Below are 25,103 nucleotides of genomic sequence, written 5' to 3'. Positions count from 1 at the left end.
TCCCCACTCGTCGAGTTTCTGGCTGGTGGCAGTGGTTACCACACGAAATATTCCACCGGAATATTCTCTATGGGATTTTCCCATTGATTTTAAACGCACCACTTTTTGGTGCAATGTTCAAGATACCGCCGGTTTATTTATTTAATATTAAATCACCGGTTGGGTCTTTTTGCCAGAACTCGATTCTAAAATGGCGTTTGTGTCCGTCTCTGTAACTCTGACCAAGGTCGAGCCCTTTGTTCCACTATTTTGGCGGGCTTCTCCACAGAAGCCCTCCAAATGGTGCCACTCTGTCTGGGTTCCACAGGAAGGGTGGAGGGAGGAATTGGCACCCTGGACTGGGTTGCCTTAGCAACCCAAGTCACACTCTACTCTGATTGGCCCAGTGGTGAGCCGCCCGGCTCACCACTTAGCATGTGTGATTGACAGCTAGGCTGATGAATCAGTGTTTTTCTGCATAAAAGCGGGGCCTATGGGACTGGAACTTCAGAAGTCGCCACAGGACCTAAGAAGGAAGAAGCTGAGCCATCTGCAATGACGACACCACCGGTGAAGCCCTGCTGCAACTACCTCACCACTTTCCCGACGACGAGAGAAGATCTTCTGCTGGACGAGTCTACTTCCTTTGAGCTGGTGGGGTCAACCAGTTCGCCCTTTTCGCCTTCCAAAGACGTCTCTTGGTCGAATCGCCCATGCCAAGCACCCCGGTGGCCGGATAGCCAAGCTCACCACTTTTGACCACGAATAAAAGGACCGCACCTTTTAATCGGGAACTCCGCGGATGGTTTCATGCAGTGCAACAACTCCCCGTTCCCTCCTCGACGAGATCGTCTCTTCCCCTGGTCGGAACCACGAACTTCAGCCACTGCCAGGAACAACTGCCCCCGCTGGAGCTTCCTTTCTCTTTAAGGTACTGTGTCCTGCCTGGCCTTCCTTTCTACAGATTGCTGAAGGTGACCCTTAAATCCCGGGCTTCAAAACTGGGTTGGCTCCAGGCCTTCTAACTATATCTTCTGAATCACCCCAACCTCTTTTGAACACTCTGCAAAGACTTTTAGTGCACTTTTAAACCGTGTGATCCTGGGCACATTTCGGTTTGCTCCATTTAAAGTGGGCCTGGCCTATGAACTTTGGCTCTACAGTATAACCTGCCTTTCTCCCCTTGCTCTGAACTCTTAAAAGTGTTGGGAACTGTTTTATTTGTATTCTCTGCCTTTTTCTCTCCCTTTAACTACATTATCAGAGTGCCGTCTTGGTTAAGCGCTCACATCTGTTATAACAAATAGTGTTTTAACCCTGACTTGTCTGATAACTATTAGGGGAGGTGTGTATACTTTACCTGACTGTGTTTTAACTTGCTTTTGATTAAGAGTGCTAGTATATGCCATAAAGTGTGTTTTTAAATAAATAATTATATACTTTTTATACAAAGCTGTGGTCAGTGTTTGTTTGCTCTACTGTGTTTTGGCCCTATTGTGTATACTCTACATACTGCTTTACTCTTCTTGAGAGGAGTCTGACTGCTCAGCCACAGCTACCAGGTAAATCTGGGTGGTGCAGACTGCTACCAATTGGGTTTACTGCTTACTCCTGTAGTCTTAATCTTTTTGCAGTGTTCCCCAAGGGAACTGCGCAGGATTCTTCCTAACAGATGGAAGGAAAGTAAAGAAGAAAAATAGAAATGAGACCAAAATCATGAAAAAGAAACCAGGGTAGTAATGAGATGGGGAAAAAAAGAGAAGAACAGGAACATGGATCGAAAGAAGGAGAGATGGGTGGAATGTGGAAAAATGTCATTATACATGTACTACTGTGAGAATTGTCATTTCACTTTAGAGTTGGAACATGTTCCATAAAGTAAAACATTTTATTGATACTTTATAACTGTAGCAATTGCTTCTCATTGTTGGCAAAGGTGTACTGCAGTGATTAGTTGATTTGGTTATTTATACTTTGTAACGTGACCCATGGCAGGCAGTTGGAAAAATAGCAGCCCCCATAAATATTTTAATGCAATCTCTTTTTAGGGCTCTTTTACACCAACGTGCAGCTGAAAATTACTTTAGTGTTTTTAAAATATTTCAGGACAGTTTTCCCTTTAATGATTTTGTGGGGCAGTATGTTGTATTGTCAGAAAATTCAATACCCAAGTCATGTACAAGAGCTAACGCTGCCCGTTCATTCTTCATTGGTTCACAGTACAACTTGAGAACAGTAACTGCTTACCAACGCCTTCCCCACGCCCCAGCTTCCTTGCGCATTCAACCCTCGGCATTACATGCAACAATGAGTCCAGTCAATAATCCTTCAGGCTATCAGTCTATTTCTCAAAACCACCCTATCCCTGCCTCAAATTACTTGAACTTTCCATTTAAACAGACACCCTTGCTGCCCAATAGCTGTGTCAACAAATATAATACATTCTCGTGCAGGTTTCAATCCACCCAAGTAATACACATGGGACCTTCTCACCGAAAATACTATAAGGAACCACCAGGGGACTACAGTATCTAAACAGGTGGCAATGAAATGGCGCCAAGGCAAGGCCAAGCATCATTACCGCAACCCTGATTAACCTCTAAACAGTGGGTTTTCCATGTTACACCCAATGAAGTGTATCAAAAGCATAGAAGATTCTACGCCGCCACATTCCAAACCATAGGACTCAATAATAACCTTTAATTCACTCTTCAAAAGGACATTCCCATCTGTTCTTTGGGTGAGACATTCTCCACAACATCTGTAAGCCTGTCTGTTACCCTTTTCAGACCTGTTCTAACTCAATTCACGTTTACCCTGACAATGCCTATCTTGCTTTCTGGCTGTGTACTAGCCTCTGGTGCTGCCATCAGCATATCAACCATTGATATTGGTGCTTTGGGTCAAAGGGTAATGGCCTGTACGTCTGCAGTCCCTTGTGACTGTTTCAATGGTACCTTTGCAAATGTATATACCTTGCTTTGAGTCCCTGGATTGTTGTCTTTTGCCATGTTGTCATGTGTGGTAATAAAAAGCTCAACACCATATGCATTTGGTTTTGTGGCACCATATTGCACCAACCATTCATAGGAGTGCCTCCTACCAACTTGTTAGCAGGGCCACTCCAGGAACCTCACTCTTAGCTCACTGGTTTGCAGCGGCGCAGCTTAGTAGCAAAGACCACACATAATGCTCTTGAACTGCATAAACTACCTTTCCCTTCTTTGTCTATACCTCACTGTGTGTGGGACAACCCTACAGTAGCCTTCCCGTGATAGATGTTGTAATTTCCTAACTCAAAACAAAGCTTTGCTAAACGCTCTCATATGCACTGTCAAGACCCCACCCAATGGAGCCATCCACAGTTTATCCCCCTTGTAGCTGCTTCCATCCAGGGCTGTCTTTGCTGCCTGCTTGGGCGCACCTTTGATACCCTTGCTGCGAGTTGTAGCCTCCTTTTAAACATGCTCAAGAGCCCTTGCCGGCACACCTCATCAACTATGGCTCTCTACTTTGATCATCAGAACCACTTTGGCACTTGATGTATTGTGCAAACCCATACATTTTGTCTCCACACTACACTTGGTAGGCAAATCTTGTTAATTTTCTATGCCAGCTCTGACGTGGGGCTCCAATACATAGGTGTTGGGGTATGCAGACTTTCCTGGGATGAGCAGCACTCGGTTTTCGCTCCTCGACACAGTCTCTCGCCCATCTTTCTGAGATAGTGGTACTGCAGTCATTGCCACCACCATTGTGCTTAAAGTGCCCATGTCTTCCCAATTTCTTCCTCTGTTCCGAGAGACTAGAGACACCATTTTCCCCTCCCCCATCCTTGCAAACTATCGTCCTTCCCCGCTTGTACCCTCCTACTAGATAAAGTTTAATTCTGGCAGTGTTTGTTTTCCTGTCGCATTGTAAACTCATCCAAATAACCCTTGTGCATAAAATCTTCATTTCATGTTTTTTCATTTAACTTGTTCTGTCTTCCTTTTTTTGCACTAGCAAGTTCAAACTTTCAGCACATTTAAAACCATGGAAGTTATTTTATTTCACATGCAACAAAAGAGTTGTTTACTGCGTACATTGTCTTACTCTAGAAGTAATCTTGCCAGGCCAATAGTCCTAGGGCAAACATGTGTTCTGGTCTCAGTTCTAGCACCAGTGAGCTGTTGTGCTTGCGCTCTGTATTTGTGAACACGTTAGACGTATGACACGCAACTTCCAGATCTACCCTAGCACTGTGACAACGAACACATCCCTACAGAAAACTTTAGCACCTCGGCTTGAATCTGCTGCAACTCCAACCCTAAACTAGCTATCTCCTATCTCAAAGCCTTTGTCGCACGGGATCATGATACATGCTTTACTAAAAATCTTCATAGTCACAACGGTCACTGCCAGCCACGCTGTCCTTCCCGTCCAAACAATGAAGGTCCTCACCCACATGGTGTCGCCTCCTGCTCTCAAAGCCACCTAGTGCTGCCCACAATTAGTCACTCATCACCACCCTCTAAAACATTACCCCACTCCAGCCTTATCAAGCCCACATACTTTGTTCCACCTTGGCTAGACACAGAAGGAAGCCTACCCCACTAAAGTTGACCTCCCCACACACCTGAACTAAGGCCTACCCAATGGATCCTTCAATTCGCCAGTAAACCCAAACCCAACCAGCCCTGTCCCACAGAGTGGAGAAACCACAGACTTGGATCCAGACTCACTGCACCCTCCTCCACCACTTCACACAAACATACTCCGCTATCACAAAGGCCTCGCAAACCCAACACCCAAAACCCTAAACTCACTCCCACTAAAGAGCTGAGCCCAGATCAGTCTAACACAGCACCTATAAACCAAAATAGAGCCCCACCTACTCAAAGGCGCTCTTATTAACGCCAGATCCCTCGTGGCCCATGCCACAGAGATATCGGCCATTATTTTATCTAACCAGCTAGACTTCCTAGCAGTCACCGAAACGTGGCTACATAAAGCAGCAGGACTGGCCCTCCTACTAGCTGTCCCTACCAACTTTACCATAATCAGACGTGACGGAGAAACGTCCAAAGGAGGTGGACTAGCATTTATATGCAAGACCAACCTGTCCATTAGAGTAACAAAATGTAAACCCTGTGCCTCATCCGAGCTACTCTGTTAAGTTGGCCTTATATCCCTCTTGCACCATCTCCTTACACTTGATCTACCGACCACCTGGTCCATTAGGATCCTTCGAGGAAGACCTTATGTCCCTGCTATCCACCAACACCCAACCTTGCTCCCAAATAATCCTATTGGGAGACTTCAATTTAGGACTAAATGATTCTTGTGACCTTAATGCCACCACTCTTGCGAATACCATCAATGAAGCAGGACTCGCAATCAGGATTAACAAGCCTACCCGCGTTAAAGGCTGTACATTAGATTGGCTTGCAGACATTAACTGCTCATCATGTATATCCTCTATTGAACCTTGCGTATGGACAGATTACTTGATCTCATTGACAATCCAAGACAGCCTACCTTCTAACTCGCCCAAACCTATGGCCCCTCAGGCCCTAACCAGATGTAAAAAGAATATAACAACAAACCTGCTACCACTTCGCCACACTATAACCAACCCTAATCACCTATATTCAGACCCTACCGACCTGGTAGACCTGTACAACACTATTAACTCAGCCATCAACATTATTGCTCCACTAAAAATGAGTAAAGAGAAACCTCAAGCTCACCTGAACTCTTGGTTCACCCTCAGCCTGAAAGCCTTACGGTTGGAAAAAAGGAGGGTGTAAACCTGCTGGAATAGCAACCAAACTGACCTGAACAAACAACTCCTCACCTCACTCTCAGCTAAATATAAAAGTGAAATGAAAAAAGAATCCTTCAATGAAAGAATCCAAAAAGCCAACTCTTAATACCAGAGAAATATTCTCTATACTAAGAGAACTAGAATCTCCCATTGCACCGAATGACACCTGTATCAAAAACAAAACCTGGTGTACAGACCTCCAAAACGCCCTATGCAACAAAAGTGCCATGCTCCAAGATGAAATAACCAAACCAGACCTGACAGTAAGTTTAAATTCAGAGCCATTTCCAAACGTGAGACACTAGACATTATCTCATCCCTCAAAATCTCCCTGTGCCTCGAAGATACTTATCCCGCCCCTATCATTAAAGAGGCAGCCAAAGACCTAACTTAATTTATCACCACCCTCATAACCGCATCTTTCAAATCCTGCTCAGTCCCCGCGAATCTCAAGGACGCTTGGGTACTACCATTATTTAAAAAAAAAAAATGCTTAGACCCCAGCATCACCACCAATGAAAGGCCCATCACAACCTTTCAATTCCTCCTTAAGATACTGGACCGCGCTTCCTACCTCCAGATCCAATCCTACCTGAAGATCAACAATTTATTAGACACTAGACAATCAGGTTTCAGGCCAAGGCATAGGAGCGAAACCACCCTCCTTGACCTGAAGAACCAACTCAAGAACAGAAAAGAGAAAGGAGAAGCATTTATCCTCCTCCTCCTAGACCTATCGGCAGCATTCGACTTGGTTGACCACAAAGTCTTGTGTAACCACCTCAAATCATCTGCTCACTTTTCAAAGGAAGCCACCATGTGGATAAACTCCTTCCTAGATAATAGATCTATCAGGGTTTTCTCACCACTATCAGCTGCCGATCCAGCTCCGATCACTTGTGGCGTACCTCAAGGCTCATGTGTCTACCCTACTTTGTACAATATATTTACAAAGCCCCTCTTTGACATACTCGACAAACTGGGTGTCTCATATGCTAACTACGCGGATGACACCCAGAGCCTCATCACCATTCAAGGGGATTATGTCAAAGATGTGCAAATAATTAACAGAATGTACCTTATTGTGCAGACCTGGATGGCGACACACGGCCTATGCCTCAATGACGAAAAAACAGAGCTTTTAATCATTGGATCAGCCTAAAAAAACTCTCCTCTCTTTACAGCCACATCACCATCGATGGTATCAAAATCAAGGTCACTAACTAGGTAAAAACCTTAAGATTTTACCTGGATTCAGCACTTAACCTTAATAAGCAAGTAAACGCCACAGCATCAGCCACTAGTTACACCTGCAAACTGATATACCCCTGCAAACCATACCCATTGGTGGAGAATTGCACAACCATAGTTAGTGTGCTTATTCTATCCCGCTTGGATTACTGCAACGCATTATACTTTGGCACAAACGAACGTAATACTAACAAATCACAAACACTCCAAAATAACGCCTTAAGATCAGCCTTAGGCATACCTAAATCCCATCACATTTCACATGAAAGATGCACCATCAAATGGCTCTCCATATACGACAGAATTAAACTCAAAGGACTTAAAATCACACATAAATGCCTCTCCAACAAGGCCCCTATCGACCTGACAGATAGATTCACCAGACACACCTCCAAGAGACCCATTAGAACGGCTCATTCCAACAGTCTAAAAATACATACCTTCAAACTCAAAATGACTGGCAGTGCTAGTTTCTCAGTTAAGGCAACTCAACTGTGGAACTCACTCCCGGAAAACTTCAGAGCCGTGCCCTCCTTCCAGTCTTTCAAAACCAACGTCAAACAATGGCTGCTAGCACATGACCAATTACTTTCCTATTTAACCCTACACTGTCCACCAAGCTATGTTGATAATGTATATAATGTATAGATATCCTTTAGTGTTGCTCTATCCCCCTGTTACCCTCCCTCACCTGCACTGTACTGCAGTTTGCTTTGTTTTTGTCTCCCCTGTACCATACACCTACACCTACTGGATCTGTAAATTGTCTCTATTTGTCCTTACTGTAACCAAATTCTTGCTCAGAGCCCTGATGTCCTAGGGCCCGGTGCGCTCTATATAAATAAATAAACAAAATACAAATATATAATTGGGACCGTCTACTCTGTTTTTGCTGCATTGTATCCACCATTTATTGACATTTTCTTTTCTATTCAACAGCGCAGGACCCAGGAATCTCCCCAAACCAGAGTCTTTCTGCTGAAAGTGGCAAAGCTTTGACTTCTGGGTCACTCTCTGAGTGTGGGACAGCACCAGTAGAAGCTTGCTGTTTGGTGATCCTGGCGACCGAGAACAAAGTAAGTTTGATGCTAAAAGCTTTCCTTTCTTTTTTGCACATCCTGTGGTCCCTATGTGCATGGAAAAAAACATGGCAGGGTTATGTAGAAACAATGAGGGAGGAAGGTTATCCCTTGTCAACTGCAGGAACCCAGTGAAACTGAGGTAAATGGCAACAGCACACAGGATGTTCTGACAGCTGTCCACACATGGCTATAGATTAGATTTTGAAGCAGCAGTGCTGTACTACCTTTTTTGTAGGTTGAGAGTAAAAGAGTGTAAAAGGATTTCCCTTGAGTAGTCACAGTAAGGAACCTCTTCCTGACATTTGTAACAACACTTCGAGCTGGTAATACCATTTGCCTACTAAGAGCTGTATCTCTTTTGGAGCCAGTAGAATGCCTGAATTATATCCTAAGCATCAATGCCTCTCTTTCAGCAGTCCCATCTACTTGTCTGAATGCATTAACATCAAGAGCAATGGAAGAAATCTTCGTTCATCCTCTGCCACAGTCCTTGCTTCCCCCAGATTTAAGACCGCAAAATTTGGAGCCACCACGCTTGACGTTCAGGGCCCTCTACTTTGGAATGCTTTGACGGCAGGGCTACGACAAATCAAAAACTACCTCCTATTTAAAAAAGCCATAAAAACCTACCTTTTTAACATGGAGTAATCCTTATGACCCTTTCTGATCCTGCTTGCTCTCTTGTTGTCCTGTCTTTTTCTGTTTTTGTGCGCCCTGAGGCCTACGGGCATGCAGCGCGTTAAAAGAATAAAAATAAATAAAAATAAATAAATAAAACGAGGGGGCCAATAAGAAATGGTGAAAGAAGGCTAGTGTCACAGATGGCCTCAAAAACATGCCAACTCCCAGAGATGGTTCAAGGTTTTTTATTTCTGTTTGAGAGGTGGCCGTAATGGCCATCCCGCGCTCTGTAACTTGGGACTGGGCAGTCCCACTGTAAGCCAGGTGTACCTCGATCCCAGACTGGTACTAGAGATGGTAACTCCTACTGTCCTAAAAAAATAAATATCTGTCTTCTGGTGATGGCCTAATGGCCAAAACCTTTTCTACACAAGCTTCCTCAGAGAACAATCTAGGGTTTCCTATCCGTTGGCTTTCCCCCACAGGAATGACTTAAGGGCTGTGCCTTTCAGACACCGAGTTATTCACCCTTGCTGTTCCTTCTGCGCCCTGATACCTGACTCCATCACTTGTCCTCTTTTCCTACTCCACCCACTCTCTCTTTCACACAAGCTCCCTCTCCTGCCCTCCGATGGGCCTCTCGACCTCCTTACCCCCACCTTCTGATGTTACACACCATTACTTTCCCTTCTCCACACCACCACTACTGTCCCTTCTCTGCACCACTAATACATATCCCACCCTTCTCTTACATTCACTCTTCTTTCACTCCCCCACTCACATTCATTCATACCCTACCCTCTCCCACACACGCACATTAGCCTTCAATTCTTCTCACAAACCAGTGCTTCACTTTTACACACTGCAGGTATAATCCTCCTCCATGCTCTTCTGTTCCGTTCTCCTCTCTCTGGTCTCTTGGGCCACCTCTGCCACCTCTGATCTCAACTGAACAACCCACAACTTCCTGTCTCCCTATGTACTGCCCCCACCCCCTTTCTTTTCATTGGCTATCCCTAACAACTGGCTCTCCTGGCTCAATCTGTCCCTGTTCTCCCCTTTCGGAAGGTGGTACAAACATCAAAAGGGGTGTACATCCTGCGCTTTTATTGTGTGCGGGTCCGATGGGGTTCTGTAAGGGCGACCAATAGTGGTGAGTTATGGCGCTTAAGTTCAGTTAATTTGATGACGTTGTAGGCATGTTGGTTCGCTTGTTTGACTGGGGAGCTATTCTGCCCTTCTCCCCCAGCTAAGCAGAAAGTCCCTTGAGCGCTCTGTGTACACGCATTCCTCCACTGTCTGCGGTTCGCTCAGCATCTCTCCCCTATGCTGCTGGTTGTAGTTCATCAGATGGCAGGGCAATCTTCTTCCCTGGTGAAGGTTCTTTCTCTTGTGGGGGGATGCTGGGAGTTTTTCTGAAAACAAAGAGAAAGACTGGCTAGCATCGTGCAAGGCAGGTATTGTGCGATTCAGTGGCATTGTATGTAGGCAAACTGCCACTACAAGAAGGGACAAGGATTGGAGCCCTCCTAACTACCCCCAATCCCCTCTTTAGTAGGACTGGCTCTTGCTTCCACCATGGTAGGCTTCCCACCCCAGGCTGAGAGGGGGTCCCCAACCCCCTCTTGACATGGTCCTCTTTCTGACCTTGCCATACTACGTAGTTGCTGGATAAGAATTCAGTGCAGACAAGTGGCGGCAGACTATTCTGTCAGCAGATACTGCCATTTTGTATGAGACAATTGTCCTTGCTTACACTATTCTAATGACCCTCATGTTAGCGGCTAATCACAGGACCCTGGTCTTTCTGCTCTCTGGGTCTTGATATTCAGAAAATATGGTGGTATGGGATATTCAGAATATATGGGGGTGTGGAAGTCACCAAAACTATATTCAAGAAGGAGACCCAGAAGTTGGTTATATGTGACCAGGAAAACACAGACTATGGGCAGTTAACATACCATGGTTTTGCAAAAAGAGATTTTTCCCACAGTGTACTTAAGGCCCATTTAAGCCACAGCAATACCAACATGTGCAAATCTGTGAGTGCAGCAGAGATACTGAAGAAAGGGAAAGGCAACCTTCTCTCCGACAGGAAAGCTTGCAGCTACTTTGTAGTGGTGTTCATAAATTTAGAGCATCCAGCTAGGAGGATGCATCAGAGTGTTGGTTCAAGCTTGACAACTGATCACAGACGGTCATTTGGTGCTAGTATTGCATGGCTATGTTCTCGGTTTCGTTGTTCCCCATTGAGTAATCCTGGACTGGCTGATTCAAGATGTCTTTGCGTTGTTGGAAAAAAGACAGACCCTAATTAGAAAAAGGGATTTCTGATGCTTGTTAATCTGCTTAGAATCACATGCTGTGCATATGGTCCGACATCCAGTGGCATCCTGCATCTGGTCTTTCGGGGACCGAAAGGGGACGTCGGCATAGGCGTGTCTGTAACACTATCCCTATTGTGACGTGTAGTGTACCCAAAATCCCCCACGCGCCAAGGTCTCTCAGATTGTTTTTTTCCACCCAGATAACTGGTCACCCTATAGCGGAACTCTTACATAAGAGATATTGTTTATCTTTATACCGACATTAACGGTTATTCCCTTACACGTCACTTCAACAGCGATTAAGAACTTTGACAGAGACTGCAGGAAGCTTCTACGGCGGTGGACTTCGGCATCTAAGATCCGGAGACTGAGGCATCCATGTGTCCGGGCCCTCTGGCCGGCCTACACAGTAGGGAGAATGAGGTTGGGCGGCCATATCCTACGTTATGTCTTTCCTCTTTCCCCCTCTTTGCCCTCTAGGTCTGGTCATCTTTGATTATACCTTTCGCTATGGAAAGGACGCCATTTAGGTTCTGCCCCAAGTGTAGGGTCAGATACCTGTGGAAAGACGAGCACAGAACCTGTCATTCTCGTCTCCCTTTAGATCACGACGAGAAGCGGTGCGTGGCTTGTAAGCTCCTTCGGCCTAAGACCCTTAAGGAGCGCTGTATGAAGCGGTGTTCTGCGTACGGTATGTCGCGGGCTTAACCCTCTTCCCCCACCGCCACGCCCGCCAAATGTGACGGGGGCACCTCCGATGACCAAACATCCGTATTGGATGTCATAGACCTTGAGGCGGAAACTTCTAGGTCTGCCATGCCGTCCCCAACCCCTCAAGGCCTGACGCAAGTCTCGCTTCAGGGACAACACCCGGCGACAGGGGTGTACAAAACCCACAACACACTAAGCACACATCCCCACCACCGATTTCAACGGTTCCATCAAAAATGGTGAAAGCGCCAACAGGGCCGTTGAAAATTTTGGCGGATTCCTCTGATCGGGTTGATCAGCAGCCTTCTCCGCATCCGAAGCAGCGTCTTGCGACTGGGCACTCGAAAAACAAGGGCACGACCCCTAAATCGGGTTTACATGTCGAAGCGCGGTCATTCGATGCTCAGACAGTCCCTAAGGGCCCAGTATGCCCAAAACCTACTACTAGGCCCCAAGGCGAAAATCTACCGCTAGGCCCTCTAACGCCGCGGTAGGCGGTAAATCTTCCGATAAGCCTTCGAACCCGTTAACTCGCGCCGATTCCACGGAGATCGAAGACTGTATCGCAAGAATTACTTCCGCAGTTGGGCTGGTACGTGCACCATCGAAACGCATGGGGCAGGCCGCGGACAAGTCTAAAGACATGCCATGGTGCCCAGATATTCGTGAAACCTATGAGGACAGTCAGGAGCTTCTGTCCAAAACCTGTGTAGACAATTTTCAATGCCAAAGGGCGGAAAACAATGTTTTTCCACCTTTAGGCCCTTCTGATTCCTCTAAGTGGACAAGGGAGAAATTCGAAGGGTGCAAGGATCGCCTTGAAAGGATTGTCTCACACTCAGAGCATCCTTCCCCTAAGACATTCTCGTTAGGACCATCTTTTAAGATCAGCTTCACGTTTCCAAGAAAATCTTGACTCAGCCCTCGGTTTCTGTCCACTGTGAAGATGTGGTCCAGATGGACTCTTACCAGGACATCTACAGCAAAGAAGACACTTCCTTCCTGCAGGACTACACTGAGGACCAGGCAGATGCATTGGACAACTAGGAGGAAACCCAGTAAGTGGAAACGGAGCCATGGATGCTCCCCACGCAAGATCAGCACACAGATGTTTTATGCCTGGATTCTTCTCCTTTCACCTCGGCTCGCCAGGCCTCGTCTGTAGACGACCAAATGGCCTTCAATGCCATCTTAAGGAAGGCAGCAGATCACTACTCAGGAGGCGGTACCCGAACAAGACTTTGTGGAGGCCATTCTCAAGGAGAAACCCCCCTCAAGCCAAGCCATTCCCCTCCTAAATTCTGTTAAAAGAAGATTGGGCCCCTCCCTGGTCACACCAGCTCAGACCCGGGCAATGAACCCAAGAGTGGAAAAACTATTTCGGCCAGCTCCTTTGGACTCTCAGTATATTAAAGGCCATGCCATCCCTGACTCCTTGGTAGTCACTACCACCCGGAAACGGGCAGGAATACCCCTGGCTACGGGGGAGGCACCTCCGGATAAGGAATCCAAGAGGTTGTACGCCCTAGGTAAGCGTGTTACCTCAGCAGCTGCATACACCACATGCATAGCAAATAACACCACGCTGCTGGCCAGTTATGCAGCCGCACAATGAGACCTTGTACAAGTTCTCCAGGAGGTTCCTGAAACCGTTGGGTCCAGGCTTCTCAAGATCGTGGCCGAGGGCAGGTAGGTAAATCGGAATATAATCAAGAACACTCTGGACACTGCTGAGACAGCAGGCAGGTCTCTGGCCCAGGGCACTCTACTCAAGCGGCACGCTTGGCTTCGCAACTCTGGGTTCAAGCCTGAAACACAGGCCGCTCTTATCAACAAACACATAGAAGAGACCAATCTCTTTGGGAAAGCGGTCGATGATGCCCTGGAGACGGCCAAGAAAGCGCATGGGACTCTTAAATCCTTGCAACAAATAACTCAGAAACCTTCCCCCCCCAAAGGGGAGGTGGTTCTCGTCGGTCCTTTCAAGGGCAGTCACGTGGAAGTCAGAATAACTACAGCATGCGTAACTATAACTCTGGACAAACATCAGTAAGCCCCGCCTACTACCCACCTAGGGTCAGCGACGCAGCAAAGGCAGAGGTAGAGGCCCCAATCCCAGAGGAGCCGCAGCCTCTGGTCAGAAATGACCAACAGATCCAGGTCCCCTCCCATGTCACCCGGTCGTGGGGGGTGTTTAACATCTTTGCTCACAGCATGGGAGGGCATAACTTCAGACCAGTGGGTTATAAAGACGGTCGCCCATGGGTACTGCAAGGAATTCGCCCGACCACCACAGTTCAGACCGCCATACTCAAAGTGCCTCTCACCGGACCATCTGCAGATCCTGAATTTAGAGGTGGAAGTGCTGCTGGGAAAGGACGCCATAGAAGTCGTCCCTATTCTTCAGGTTAACTAGGGTATTTCTTCAGTGTACTTCCTTGTATCCAAAAAGGACCTCACCACGTGACCTGCTCTAGACCTGCGCCCAGCAAACAAATTCATAAAACCTCAAACGTTTTGTATGGTAAAGCTACAGGAGGTGATCCCACTGTTGAAACAGGGGGACCACATGACCACATTGGACATGAAAGATGCATACTTTCATATTTCAATGTTGCCAGCGCACAGGAAATATCGAAGGTTCATGATAGAGGACAGGTATAACCAATTCAAAGTGCTCCCCTTCGGCATCACCTCGGCACCAAGGGTGTTTACAAAGGTCCTGGCAGTAGTGGCAGCACACCTGCGCAGACTGTCCGTCCCGGGTTACCCTTCCCTCCACGACTGGCTCATAACATGGGGACTCTTACGACACATGCTTTTTGAACACCCAGAAGACCGTAGACCTTCTGTTCAGTCTGGGATTCTCCAACTACGAGAAAAAATCCAGTCTAGTCCCCAGTCAAGTAAAACAATTTCTAGGGGCTCTAATCCGGACAAAGGACTGCCTCGTTTTCCCCTCCAAGGAGAGGGTTCAGAACATGCTTTTTCAGATCCCTCAATATGTAGCCAATTGAGAGGGGATGGTACGGTAAGCCATGCGCTTCCTAAGTATGATGGCGTCATGCATATACTTGGTTCCCCACGTGCGGCTGCGCATGCGTCCCATGCAGTGGTGTCAGGCCAGCGGACAATGGGAAGATCTGGTAGTTGTCTTGCCAGCCCTCATTCTCTCTCTGCAGTGGTGGTCGAGGGAAAACCTCTTGAAGTGGAAAACCTTCACCACCCCTGCAGTGGAAGCCACTCTCATGATAGACGTATATCTCATGGGCCAGGGGGCTCACCTGCTTCAGCACACAGCGCATGGAGTGTGCTCCCCACAAGTAGCATCCAACCATATAATCTACTAGAGCTATTAACGGTGTTCAAAGCACTGAAAGCCTTTCAAACACAGCTATAGCGAAAGACAGTCCTGGTTCTGACAGCACCACAGCCATGTATTACCTGAACAAACAAGGGGGCACACACTCTCCAGGGCCATCCAAGCTATCCCAAAACATTTGGATGTGGGCTCTCAAACACAAGATGTTTCTGTTGTCACAACATGTTCCAGGGGAACTCAATCTTCTGGCAGACATGCTCAGCAAAGACTTCCCACTGCCCTTAGAATACGAATGGCGTCTGCACAAAGACATCGTGTCCAACGTCTTTGCAGAATGGGGCTTCCCAGAGATCGACCTGTTTGCAACTCAGGAATGCCCAATGCCAAGACTACTACTCCAGGTACCCCCAGAACCGCTCCAAGGGGGAACGGTCTCTGGATAACACGGTCAGGGAAATTTGTTTACGCTTCCTTCTCCCCCTCCCCCCCGACTCTCCTACTCAGCAATATGGTGCACCAGTAACCAGTCACCATGATATTGGTAGCCCCCATGTGGGCCCGCCAACCCTGGTTCGCTCATCTAATGGAAATGTCCCTCTCCCCACCAGTAAAACTACTCTGCCCGTACAACATGTTGTCTCAGGACAGGGGGGGAGACCCTACACCCATGCCCACAAACTCTGAATTTAGCAGCCTGGCTCCTGAGGTCATAGAGTTTGGATACCTTCAGCTCTCTGAGATGCATGGACATTCTCAGGGAAGCTAGGAAACACCCGCTATTGCTATTCCAGCAAATGGAAACGGTTTGTCATCTGGAGTAATACCAATGGCGTCAATCCCATCGATTGTTCACCCACACACATTGTGGTGTACCTATCCCAATTGTTAGACGCAGGGTTGGTCTTCAATTCCCTAAAAGTTCATCTCGCTGCTCTCTCAGCATACACCACATCACAACAGAAGGTGTTGTGGTGGAAAATACCAGTGATTAAAGCTTTTATGGAAGGGGTTAAGAGGATTCATCCTCCCATTTCTCACCCAGCTGCTGGATGGGATCTAAATGTGGTTTTAACCAGACTTATGGGACCTCCCTTTGAGCCAATGCATAAAGCAAGTCTAAAAGACCTTACTTACAAGACAGCTTTCCTAGTGGCTATCACTTCTATTAGAAAGGTTAGCGAACTACAGGCCCTTTCTGTTCTAGACCCTTTCGTTACAGTCCACAGGGATAAGGTAGTTTTGCGCACTCATCCCAGATGTGTGCCTAAATTCATCTCGAAGTTCCATGTGAACCAATCATCGAACTACCTACCTTTTTCCAGAATCCCACTACCATGGCCGAAAGAAGCCTACACACACTAGATGTGCGCAGGGCAGTCATGTTTTACCTGGAAAGAACGAAACCACTGAGAGAAACAAACCAATTTGAGTCCATTGGCAAAGCGGCAACCTAGAGTTCTGTACACACCTTTCACCTTTACAAAACACCATTGCCTAGACACTCATGCTAGTTCTGATTCTCAGGTGGCACAAGCAGTACTTGGACATCTTTTTTCTCCTGTTCCTTCTCACAACCCACCTCCAACTCCGGGTACTGCTCGCTAGTCTATGCACAGCATGTGATTCTAAGCAGATTAACAAGCATCAGAAGACATGCATTACTTACCGTAATAGCACTTGTGGTGATTGTATCTGCGTAGATTCACATGCGCCCTCCCTACCTCCCCGCTCTGGGTGGAAGGAGCATAGACGTCTTACTACTTTCTCTCTTCATGTACTCACTCACAATAGCCTTGGGCTCCCCCGTGGCAGAAGAAATACAAATCGAGGGACCTCGGCGCGTGAGGGATTTTGGGTACACTACGCGTCACGATGGGGATAGTGTTACAGACACCCTTTGCTGACGTCCCCTTTCGGTTCCCGAAAGACGAGTTGCAATAATCTTTGGTTACCACTGGATATCGGACCATATGCACAGCATGTGAATCTAAGCAGATACAATCGTCAGAAATGCTATTACGGTGAGTAATGCATGTCTTATTCCAGCTTCTTCCAAATGGAAAAGAAAAGCACCGGCCAACTAAGGCTGATTTAAAACCTAAAGACCGGGAACAAGATAATATAGAAGCAAGGATTCTGAATGTTGCTACGCCATTGCATTTTTCCTGACTTGTCAGAAAGTTTTCTCTAGTCCTCCCAGATGTGCTTTCCAAATGCATGACAATAGCAGCAGTGTTTCTCAGGAAATACAAGATTTTATTTAAGGCATACTAGAATATCTTGCCATTAAAGCGGACTCCTTCATGAAGGGTGAGAAGAATTTTCAAGTTCTAAGAGATTCTTTTCCAATTGAAACTCTTGATATACTTGGCATTGTCAATGCTACCAGCCTACTCAGGGCAGTATTTTCACTGCATTTAATGAAACAGCCATTTTCTCACATTTTTTTCAATTCATTATTAGGGGTGGTGTGGGGTTAGGGTATATTTAAAATCCTATATTGGGGTCATTGTTTTTTTTGGTGGGGTGAGTAGCAAAGAAGGGGGTTATATCGGGGTTTCCCCTCATAAAAATGCTGCAAAAGGATGCATAGAAATGGCTGCAGTGAGTTGGGATCTGGTGAATTCTACCTGATCCGTATCAACTTGGTAGTGCAAGGGATTCACTTATGGTTTCTTTCTGACACACAGGATGCAAATGTTTGTCTTCACGTAGGAAACTACTATGTTCTTAGCTAGGGTTTGCAGAAATTAGATTCCTGGAACAGGAACCTGAAACTTGGGCAGTGGCGCTTTCCCTACAATGGTGGTGTTGAGGGAAAGACTTGCCATGAGGAGTTACTTTTCCGAAAACAACCTCTGCACTAAACTGACCCAATTATTATTTTTTTAATATAACACCTGATGTAGGAAAAACAGCCCTATTATCTCCTTTTAAAACAGTCTGTCGAAGAAGGCATGTGCAACTTTTAAGAGCACATGCAAAGCTAGGACATTGACACCACTTGTGACCCCTGACTACATTCTACACTTAGTTTAAGGAACCCTTAGTAGATATCTCCTGCTCACCTGTATTTGGTGTGTGGAGAATTTATATTTGGAAGATTTGGCAAAGTGCTGTGGTTGACCGCAATAGCCGTAAACCTTTCTAGTCATCTAGGAAAAATGTGGCCTTTTAAATTATGCACTGATTCTCAAATTGTCTCTTTGCCTGTATACCAATGAGGAGGAAGCCTGTGAACTATGTCAAGACCTGCCCAACAGGATGAAACCAGACTGAGAAAGGAGACTCTTGGCTTGGCTTCAAAAGCCCAGGGCTGAGAAGTTGGTGAAAGAGTACCAAAAGCACCAGAGTGCTGAGGGAGAATAGAGGACTAGGTAGAAGCAGGCTGCTAAGGAGATGTGCAAGCCTGCGACTACTGTGGGCGGTGAAGGGTCCATTCACTCTGAGCTGGTCTCTGAATCCTCTGCGAGTTTGAAAAATACATAATTACCCACTGTCGTTTGGGAGGGTCCAGCCTAAAATAAAATAAGTGTTCTGCCATAGTCATTAACTGACGATGGCAGAAGGATGCTTTTGGCAGTGTAACATCTGGCTTTGGAGCTACTGTAGTCCACGATATCTACGCTGAAGGTCCGTTGCCAGTCCCCCTTGTTAGTGATGGAGCTGCCGTCATCGCTGGTGAGGCGTGGGACAGAAAAGTTAGTCTGTGCTCTTCTTCACCTAAGATTGTCAAGGAGGTGCAGCGAGGCCCAGACGCTAGTCAAGATGCAGGCATAGACTGTCATTGTCGAGACAGTACAATCACCAGTCCTCACTGCCAAGGGAGTTCTCTTCTAGAGGCATGTGAGGCACATATTCACTGTAACAAATGTGGGAGAAGGGTTGCCTCCCACTGTGAAGATATTTGTGGTGGTGCAACATTTGTTCTTGGGGTAGGTGGGTCCAAAACGGGACCAAATTAAATCAGCAGACCTCTGTGTACTCCAGGGAAGAGTCGGAAGGAGAGGTCCATGATGAAGAGGATGAGCTTTCCTCTGAGGAGGCAACCAACCCAAAGTAGACACCTTTTTGTCCCACCAGCTCCATCTTCCCCAGACAATATCCGCTTTCAGGGGTTGTTGATGGTGGCAGGCCATTTGCACCTGAACATCCAAGGCCCTCAAAAAAGATGTCTTTGTTATGACAGCAAATTTGAAACCAGCCTATAAGCCAGTTTTTCTGGTATTTATTAGTTGGGTTAGCAGGTTTTCAAGGCACTAGCCTTGATACCCTTTACTGGACAAGAAGTGTAGAGCCCCTTACTTGCCGCCAGTATGTTTTAAGAACCCACCATGCTTATGTTCCATCCTGGCTACTTCAGCCAGTTTAAGGTCTGTGACTCCAGGATCCTCATACAATTTCTTACGGGTCAGGGAGTCACGAAAGCTGGATATTATGAATAAAGCTGGCAGGGTTTCAACATGAGGTGCAAACTTAAATATTATGCCTGCAATTTTCTGGAATGTTCGCAGTTCAGCAAGAGAGGGAAAGTTACGCTCATGACTTAGAAAGCAGTATTGAGCCCACAAGAGCATCCAGAGTCTTGTCTGATAGGCCCCGGTCTTCCTCCTCCATAGCAGCTAGAGGTCTGGGTTGATCTTTTTCTATGTCCTTCCAGAGGCATCTGCCATACTTTCATCCATCAGCTTCCTCAGCAAAAGCAGCGACATGTAGATCCCAGAGAGGAGGTAACTATTGTAGAGGGGCCGAACCCCACAAGCAGCTTGTGGGAGGGTTGATTACCATCTACGTATCATGGTAGTCCATAACATCAGACAAGTGTTAGAGGTTTCAGACGGAGCCTCCTCCAAAATTACAGCATAGAGAAGGGTGCCAAAACAACATCTGTAACAGTTGGAGGAGGTGGAGCAGGTATGAAGGAAGTATGGGACAAGGGATGTGTACTAAAGTTACAGAAACAGATATGTGGCACAGACACATAACGGACATGCAAGCTTTAAACATGTTTTTGTTGCCCAGAAACAGTCCAAATTAAAATTAGGATGCCACAAAACGTGATCGAAGCAGAGTATTTCCTAGATCTCTGATCTTGAAGGATGTTTTCCGTGTGACGATCCTAAACAATTATTGAAAGCTCTTGACGGTCGAGTGGCAGGGAGAGAACTTCAAGATCAAGATTTTGCCCTTGGGTCTCATATCTGTGTCAAAGATTTTTCCAAAGTGCCTCTCTGATGTTGGCTCACTTGCAAAGAAGACTGATGCCCATGTACACCAAATTGGATGAGGGGATGGTTCTAGCCTCTATAGCTCGTAGCAGAGCGAAACCCAGTGCAGGCTACAATGGATCCACTGTATTTCCTGCAGTTCTCGATCATCATGGATAAGTCTGCCTTTAGGTCGTTAAGCTTGAAGGGTGGGGTGGGTCAGGTAAGACCAGCAGAGTACTCGGTGGAGACAGTACACATATTGGTACTTGCATCCATAGTGCTGTGTCTGCCAGGGTGTATAAGAGGAGGCTTGGTCTCATTCACTCTTGCATACCTGTGATCCTGGTATGCAGGCTGCAGATGAGGCTGCTGCAAGAGCAGTGTGGCCTATGGTGGTGCAAACCGGATGCTGCTGGAAAGACTTGATTTGAATTTACCCTACGATGAAACAGAGTATGGCCTTCTGGAAGCACGTGCCCAATTTGATCAGAGGTTTGCCATTTCATGTGCTGTTGCACCAGATGACATAGGCAACAGATTTGTCACTGACAAGTTGCAGAACTTGCCTAGATCGATTCCAAGGATGTGGTATCGAGGGGAGCAAAGCTCACATGAGCATGCTCCATCTGAGGGTAATCGCTTGTCATTCCTGTTCTTCTTTTTATATGGATGCTAGGCTAAATTATTATTCCCTGTTCTATTGGAGAGTGTCGGTTCAAAATGTCAACATATTGCTCTTTTTATATCACTTAAAAAGGCTGTTTGACACTATTTTGGCCCCAAAATATCCCAGAGAGGAGTCCAATACATTTGCGCGAGGTTTAGTCTGTCGTTCTACCACTAGGTGTCTCCTTGTCATTGTAGGAGGAGCAATTACTGTGGCATTGGTACCACAAGCATCACATCTAGGTGTCTGCAATTAATCTGGCCAGAAGTAAAAATGTCATTGCATGCTTCCTAAGCCGATAGCTGAAAATGTGCCATGAGTGGTAAATGGGTTCTCATCACCTGGGAAAGTTATTTCATTGGTAGAGGTCCATATAAGGGTCTGTTTGCCATAACAGAAAACAGGATTTGGTCAGAGATTCGTATGTCCGTTTCCTCAGAGACTGTTGATGCAGGGAGTGGTCATCAAGTCATTGAATTCCACATGCAGACTGGTTCCGATTGCTCCTGAGATGGCATAGGGGAATCCAAATCATCCTGCGTGGTGTGCTCCATAGCTAGTTGACTACTACCTGGATCAGCAGCACACGATCTCCAGTGCTCCATATCCCTGTGCTTCAACTTTGTGATCTGTCCCAAGTTTTCTCAGGAGCCTCACATCCTGCTTGATGCCTAAACTTTACAATTTGCTGTCCAGGCATCGAGGCATGGTGCCACATTGGGACTGAGATTCTATCATTTTGACGCCATTGATCATAAGATCTTAGAGTTTAACTAAACATGGTGCTGGATAACCTGGCCAAAACGGCAAAGGCAACATAAGTGTCTATCAACTACATTTAAGAAAAGAAGTAGACGATGTAGCTGCTTTGCGGTGTCTGATTCTGTACCAGTCTTATGAGATCCAGCCTTATTTGCTTATTCTAGCTTGCTGTGGGTTGCACATTTCTCCATCAAGGTTGACTTTTGGGTCTTCCTTCAATACAGGAAGAGCTTGGGACACAAGGCACATGGCTTCCAAGTTAACCAAGTTCTTGATGGGGCTTCTTTGCAAACATTCACTAGTGCGCTGGCTGCTCTTGGCGTGGGAGTGCAATGTGGTTCCCTCCAAACTGAGGAGAGCGCTGTTAGAGCCAATTCACTCCCCCAACCTGAAAGGCCTTTAGTGAAAATTAGCATTTAGTCTATATATCAGGGCATAGAGTTTCTAAGTACAGTAATTGTCATTGCCTGACACTTCCTTGAAATTCTTTAGGGACAAGGCGGTTTTGGGAGCTAATCCTAACATTGTACCAAAGGTTGTGTACTGTCAACATGAATCCAGACAGTCTTGGTGAAAGGATAGGTCACTGCACACCCTGGATGCCAAAATGACATTGATATGATATATGATAGGTTATTTATTGAAGTTTTATTTGGCCAGGACAAAGTCATTTAGACAATCTGGAATGCTGTATCAGACGAGGACATTGCCTGTTAGATCATAGGCTGCATTACATTTTGCTGCAAAAGAGCAAACAGACCATTGCCAAATGGGGGGACAGAAAACATGACAGGAGTGAAGGCCAACGACTTGTCTTGCTAACACGTCCCTCCTGGAGATCTACAAGGCAGCTAGTTTGAGCAAAGTGCACACGTTCATTCAGCATTTTGATTTGATGCCACAAGTTAGGATTAGTGGTGGCCTCCTCTCCATCCCAAGTATGGATGCAAAGTTTTCTTTCTCAAAACATATGGTGTTCTAAATAGAATAACTTTTCTTATTGGTCTACTTCTGCTTGGTGAACTACATACAAAAGTATTTGAATCTATATAAGAGAAGGCAAATAAGTTTCTTATTTGCAATTGTTGATCTCTAGTATATGCAGCTTTTATTGCTTTGCATGTGCCCACTCATCTCTACAAGGGGGATAATGTTGGGGTTTATGAGTTAACGTATTTCAAGTATCTGAAAATGAAACTAAGTTGGAGAATGTAGTCAAGCCACATGGTGTGTCCAAATGATCTAGCTGTGCATGTGTACTAGAGGCCTCCTTACCTAAGCTCTGTGTCAACGGGGTGAGAAAGGGGGCTAACATGTATGAACGGAAATATTCAAATGCATGTGAATCTATAAAAGGCAATAATACTGGTGAACTACATTTTCAGGTGTCGGAGTAGATTTCCTTTTTGAGTGGAATTATCTCCACCTGCGAGTCCTCCAGTGATTATTGCTGTATTCCTGCTTTTTTCCGTCTGTACTGGGTGAGTGGGACCCTTTTTCCACACCCAGTTTTTTATTCTGTACTTGGGGAAACCTTATCTCTTTTTGACACTCTGTTATGCTTTCCTCCATGTTTTCTGGCATCTACCTTTTACTGTTTCATCCCGCAGCACTTTCTGTGCAGTCTTGCTGGAAGCTCCTTGAGCTTTCCTTTTTTATTTTACATGGGTTAACTACGGTTACCAGGGCAGGGGCACACCATTCTGTCCCTCCTGTATTTTATTTTGTGAGATCAGGACACCCCACCTTATGTGGAGTGCTGAGGGGAAACATTGTCTCCCTTTTCTGACTATTTCAATAACTTTTAGTTACTGTTACAGGTTCATCTGACAGGCTAGTGGCAGTGTACCTTTTGTACAACTTTTTGTGGACGTCTACCGCAGGCTATCTTCGCAGCTGAAATAGGAACACAGGAGTCACCATTTGCCTAAAATGGTGGCTGTACTTTCTTAAGCCCTGTTCAAGATGATTTGAGCCGTCTTCTACCATCATGGGTGGAGGAGGTCTTGATGGGTCTTTTGTATTTGGTGGGTGTCCCTTGGAAAGCCCACCAAGGTGCTTAGAGTGCATGAAAGGGCAGAAAGTGGGGGAGGTAAACAAAATTGCCCTGGTCTTTGTCCTGTAGTGTGCCTGCCTGGGACCATTTTGAACTGGGGCTCTGGCTGTCCCCCTGGATAGCCACTCCCCAGCTTTGCATGAGTGTCTTGACTGATTGGTTGGCTCGGACCGTTTTCTTGCATAAAAAGCAAAGGTCCTGGAGCTGAACCGCAGTCAACCACTGAACTGAAGACTCCTCCTATAGAGTGGTGGGACAACCTTCATTTTGCACCATCCCACGAAGAGCTGTGACCGTTCCCAGCTGCAAACGCCGAATACCCTTGAATCTGTGCCATTTTGCAGTGCAACCTAGTGTGAAGCGCGGATCCGTCTGAAACCTTGTGGGCATCCTTCTAGACCTGCAGTGATACTTATCCATTCCTTGAAGTCCCCTCAGCTGAGTCGAGAACCGAAGAAAAGCCAGCTGCATGACGACCATCGCTGAACCGAGGCCTGCGAAGGGCTCCAATGCACCAGTGCCACGAAGATGCAAAGCTGGGCATCCCACTGTTTGAGTGCATCCATCTGTTCCCACCAAAGTTCTTTCCTCAGCCATTCAGGCCAAGAAACCCGAACCGGGACACCTATCTCCTCAACTTGGGGACCAACCTGCTGTTGAGAGGCAGATTAACCTGTCATCCATAGCTACTGCCACTCCCTGGGCCCAATATCGCACAGGCGAGAAGCATAACTTGCGAAGACAGCTGTACTGCCCATATCACAGGCAGGTACACCAGGAGATGGACCCAATTTAAGCTAAAGATGGCACAAGTAAAACCAAGCTAACTTTGTGGCATTGCATTTGCATGTATTAGACAGAAGGTAAATATATACTCTCCATGAAGAATCCACACACTAGGTCAAATATGCATTTACACATGAAAAATATTAACATGGCATCTATAAACACATGAAGAATACTAACATAATCAGTGTATAAGCTAAATGCAACATGAACGACACGCGAACATAGCTCACTAACATAGAAATGCATCAATAATGAGCAGCCATCTTTTCCAAAATGGAAGCCACAGCACTCGTTTAAGTTAATGAAAGGCCTCAAGACTTCACAAGAATTTCAGATGTTTAAATCACAGAAATACAGATCAATGCAGAGCTCAGGCAGCAGATGGTAATCAGAGCCAAACTTACTGGGAAATTAGGGAGAGTCCGAACTCTGCTGAAAAGAAATGATATAATAGTTCCCATGACATAAGTTGTGAGCAAATCATAAACCCAAGAAGTTCCCATAATGAATAACTCAA

The 25,103-nt window shown here is 46.1% G+C and overlaps 1 protein-coding gene across 4 annotated transcripts in view; it reads left to right on the top strand.

The window, feature by feature from the left end:
• CCM2 (CCM2 scaffold protein) overlaps window positions 1–25,103 on the top strand; it is a 553,948-nt gene that overhangs the window by 345,471 nt on the left and 183,374 nt on the right. For all 4 annotated transcript variants that reach the window (XM_069645812.1, XM_069645811.1, XM_069645813.1 and 1 more), the window contains one exon: window positions 7,979–8,115. In XM_069645812.1, the coding sequence (XP_069501913.1) occupies window positions 7,979–8,115 (137 nt within the window). The remainder of the gene's footprint in view (window positions 1–7,978; window positions 8,116–25,103) is intronic.

This window comes from Ambystoma mexicanum, chromosome 2p (genome assembly GCF_040938575.1).
Source record: "Ambystoma mexicanum isolate Mex_15411 chromosome 2p, UKY_AmexF1_1, whole genome shotgun sequence".
Lineage (NCBI taxonomy): Eukaryota > Metazoa > Chordata > Amphibia > Caudata > Ambystomatidae > Ambystoma > Ambystoma mexicanum.
The sequence above is the reverse complement of the archived record's forward strand: the minus strand, read 5'-3'. Positions and strand labels throughout refer to the sequence as shown.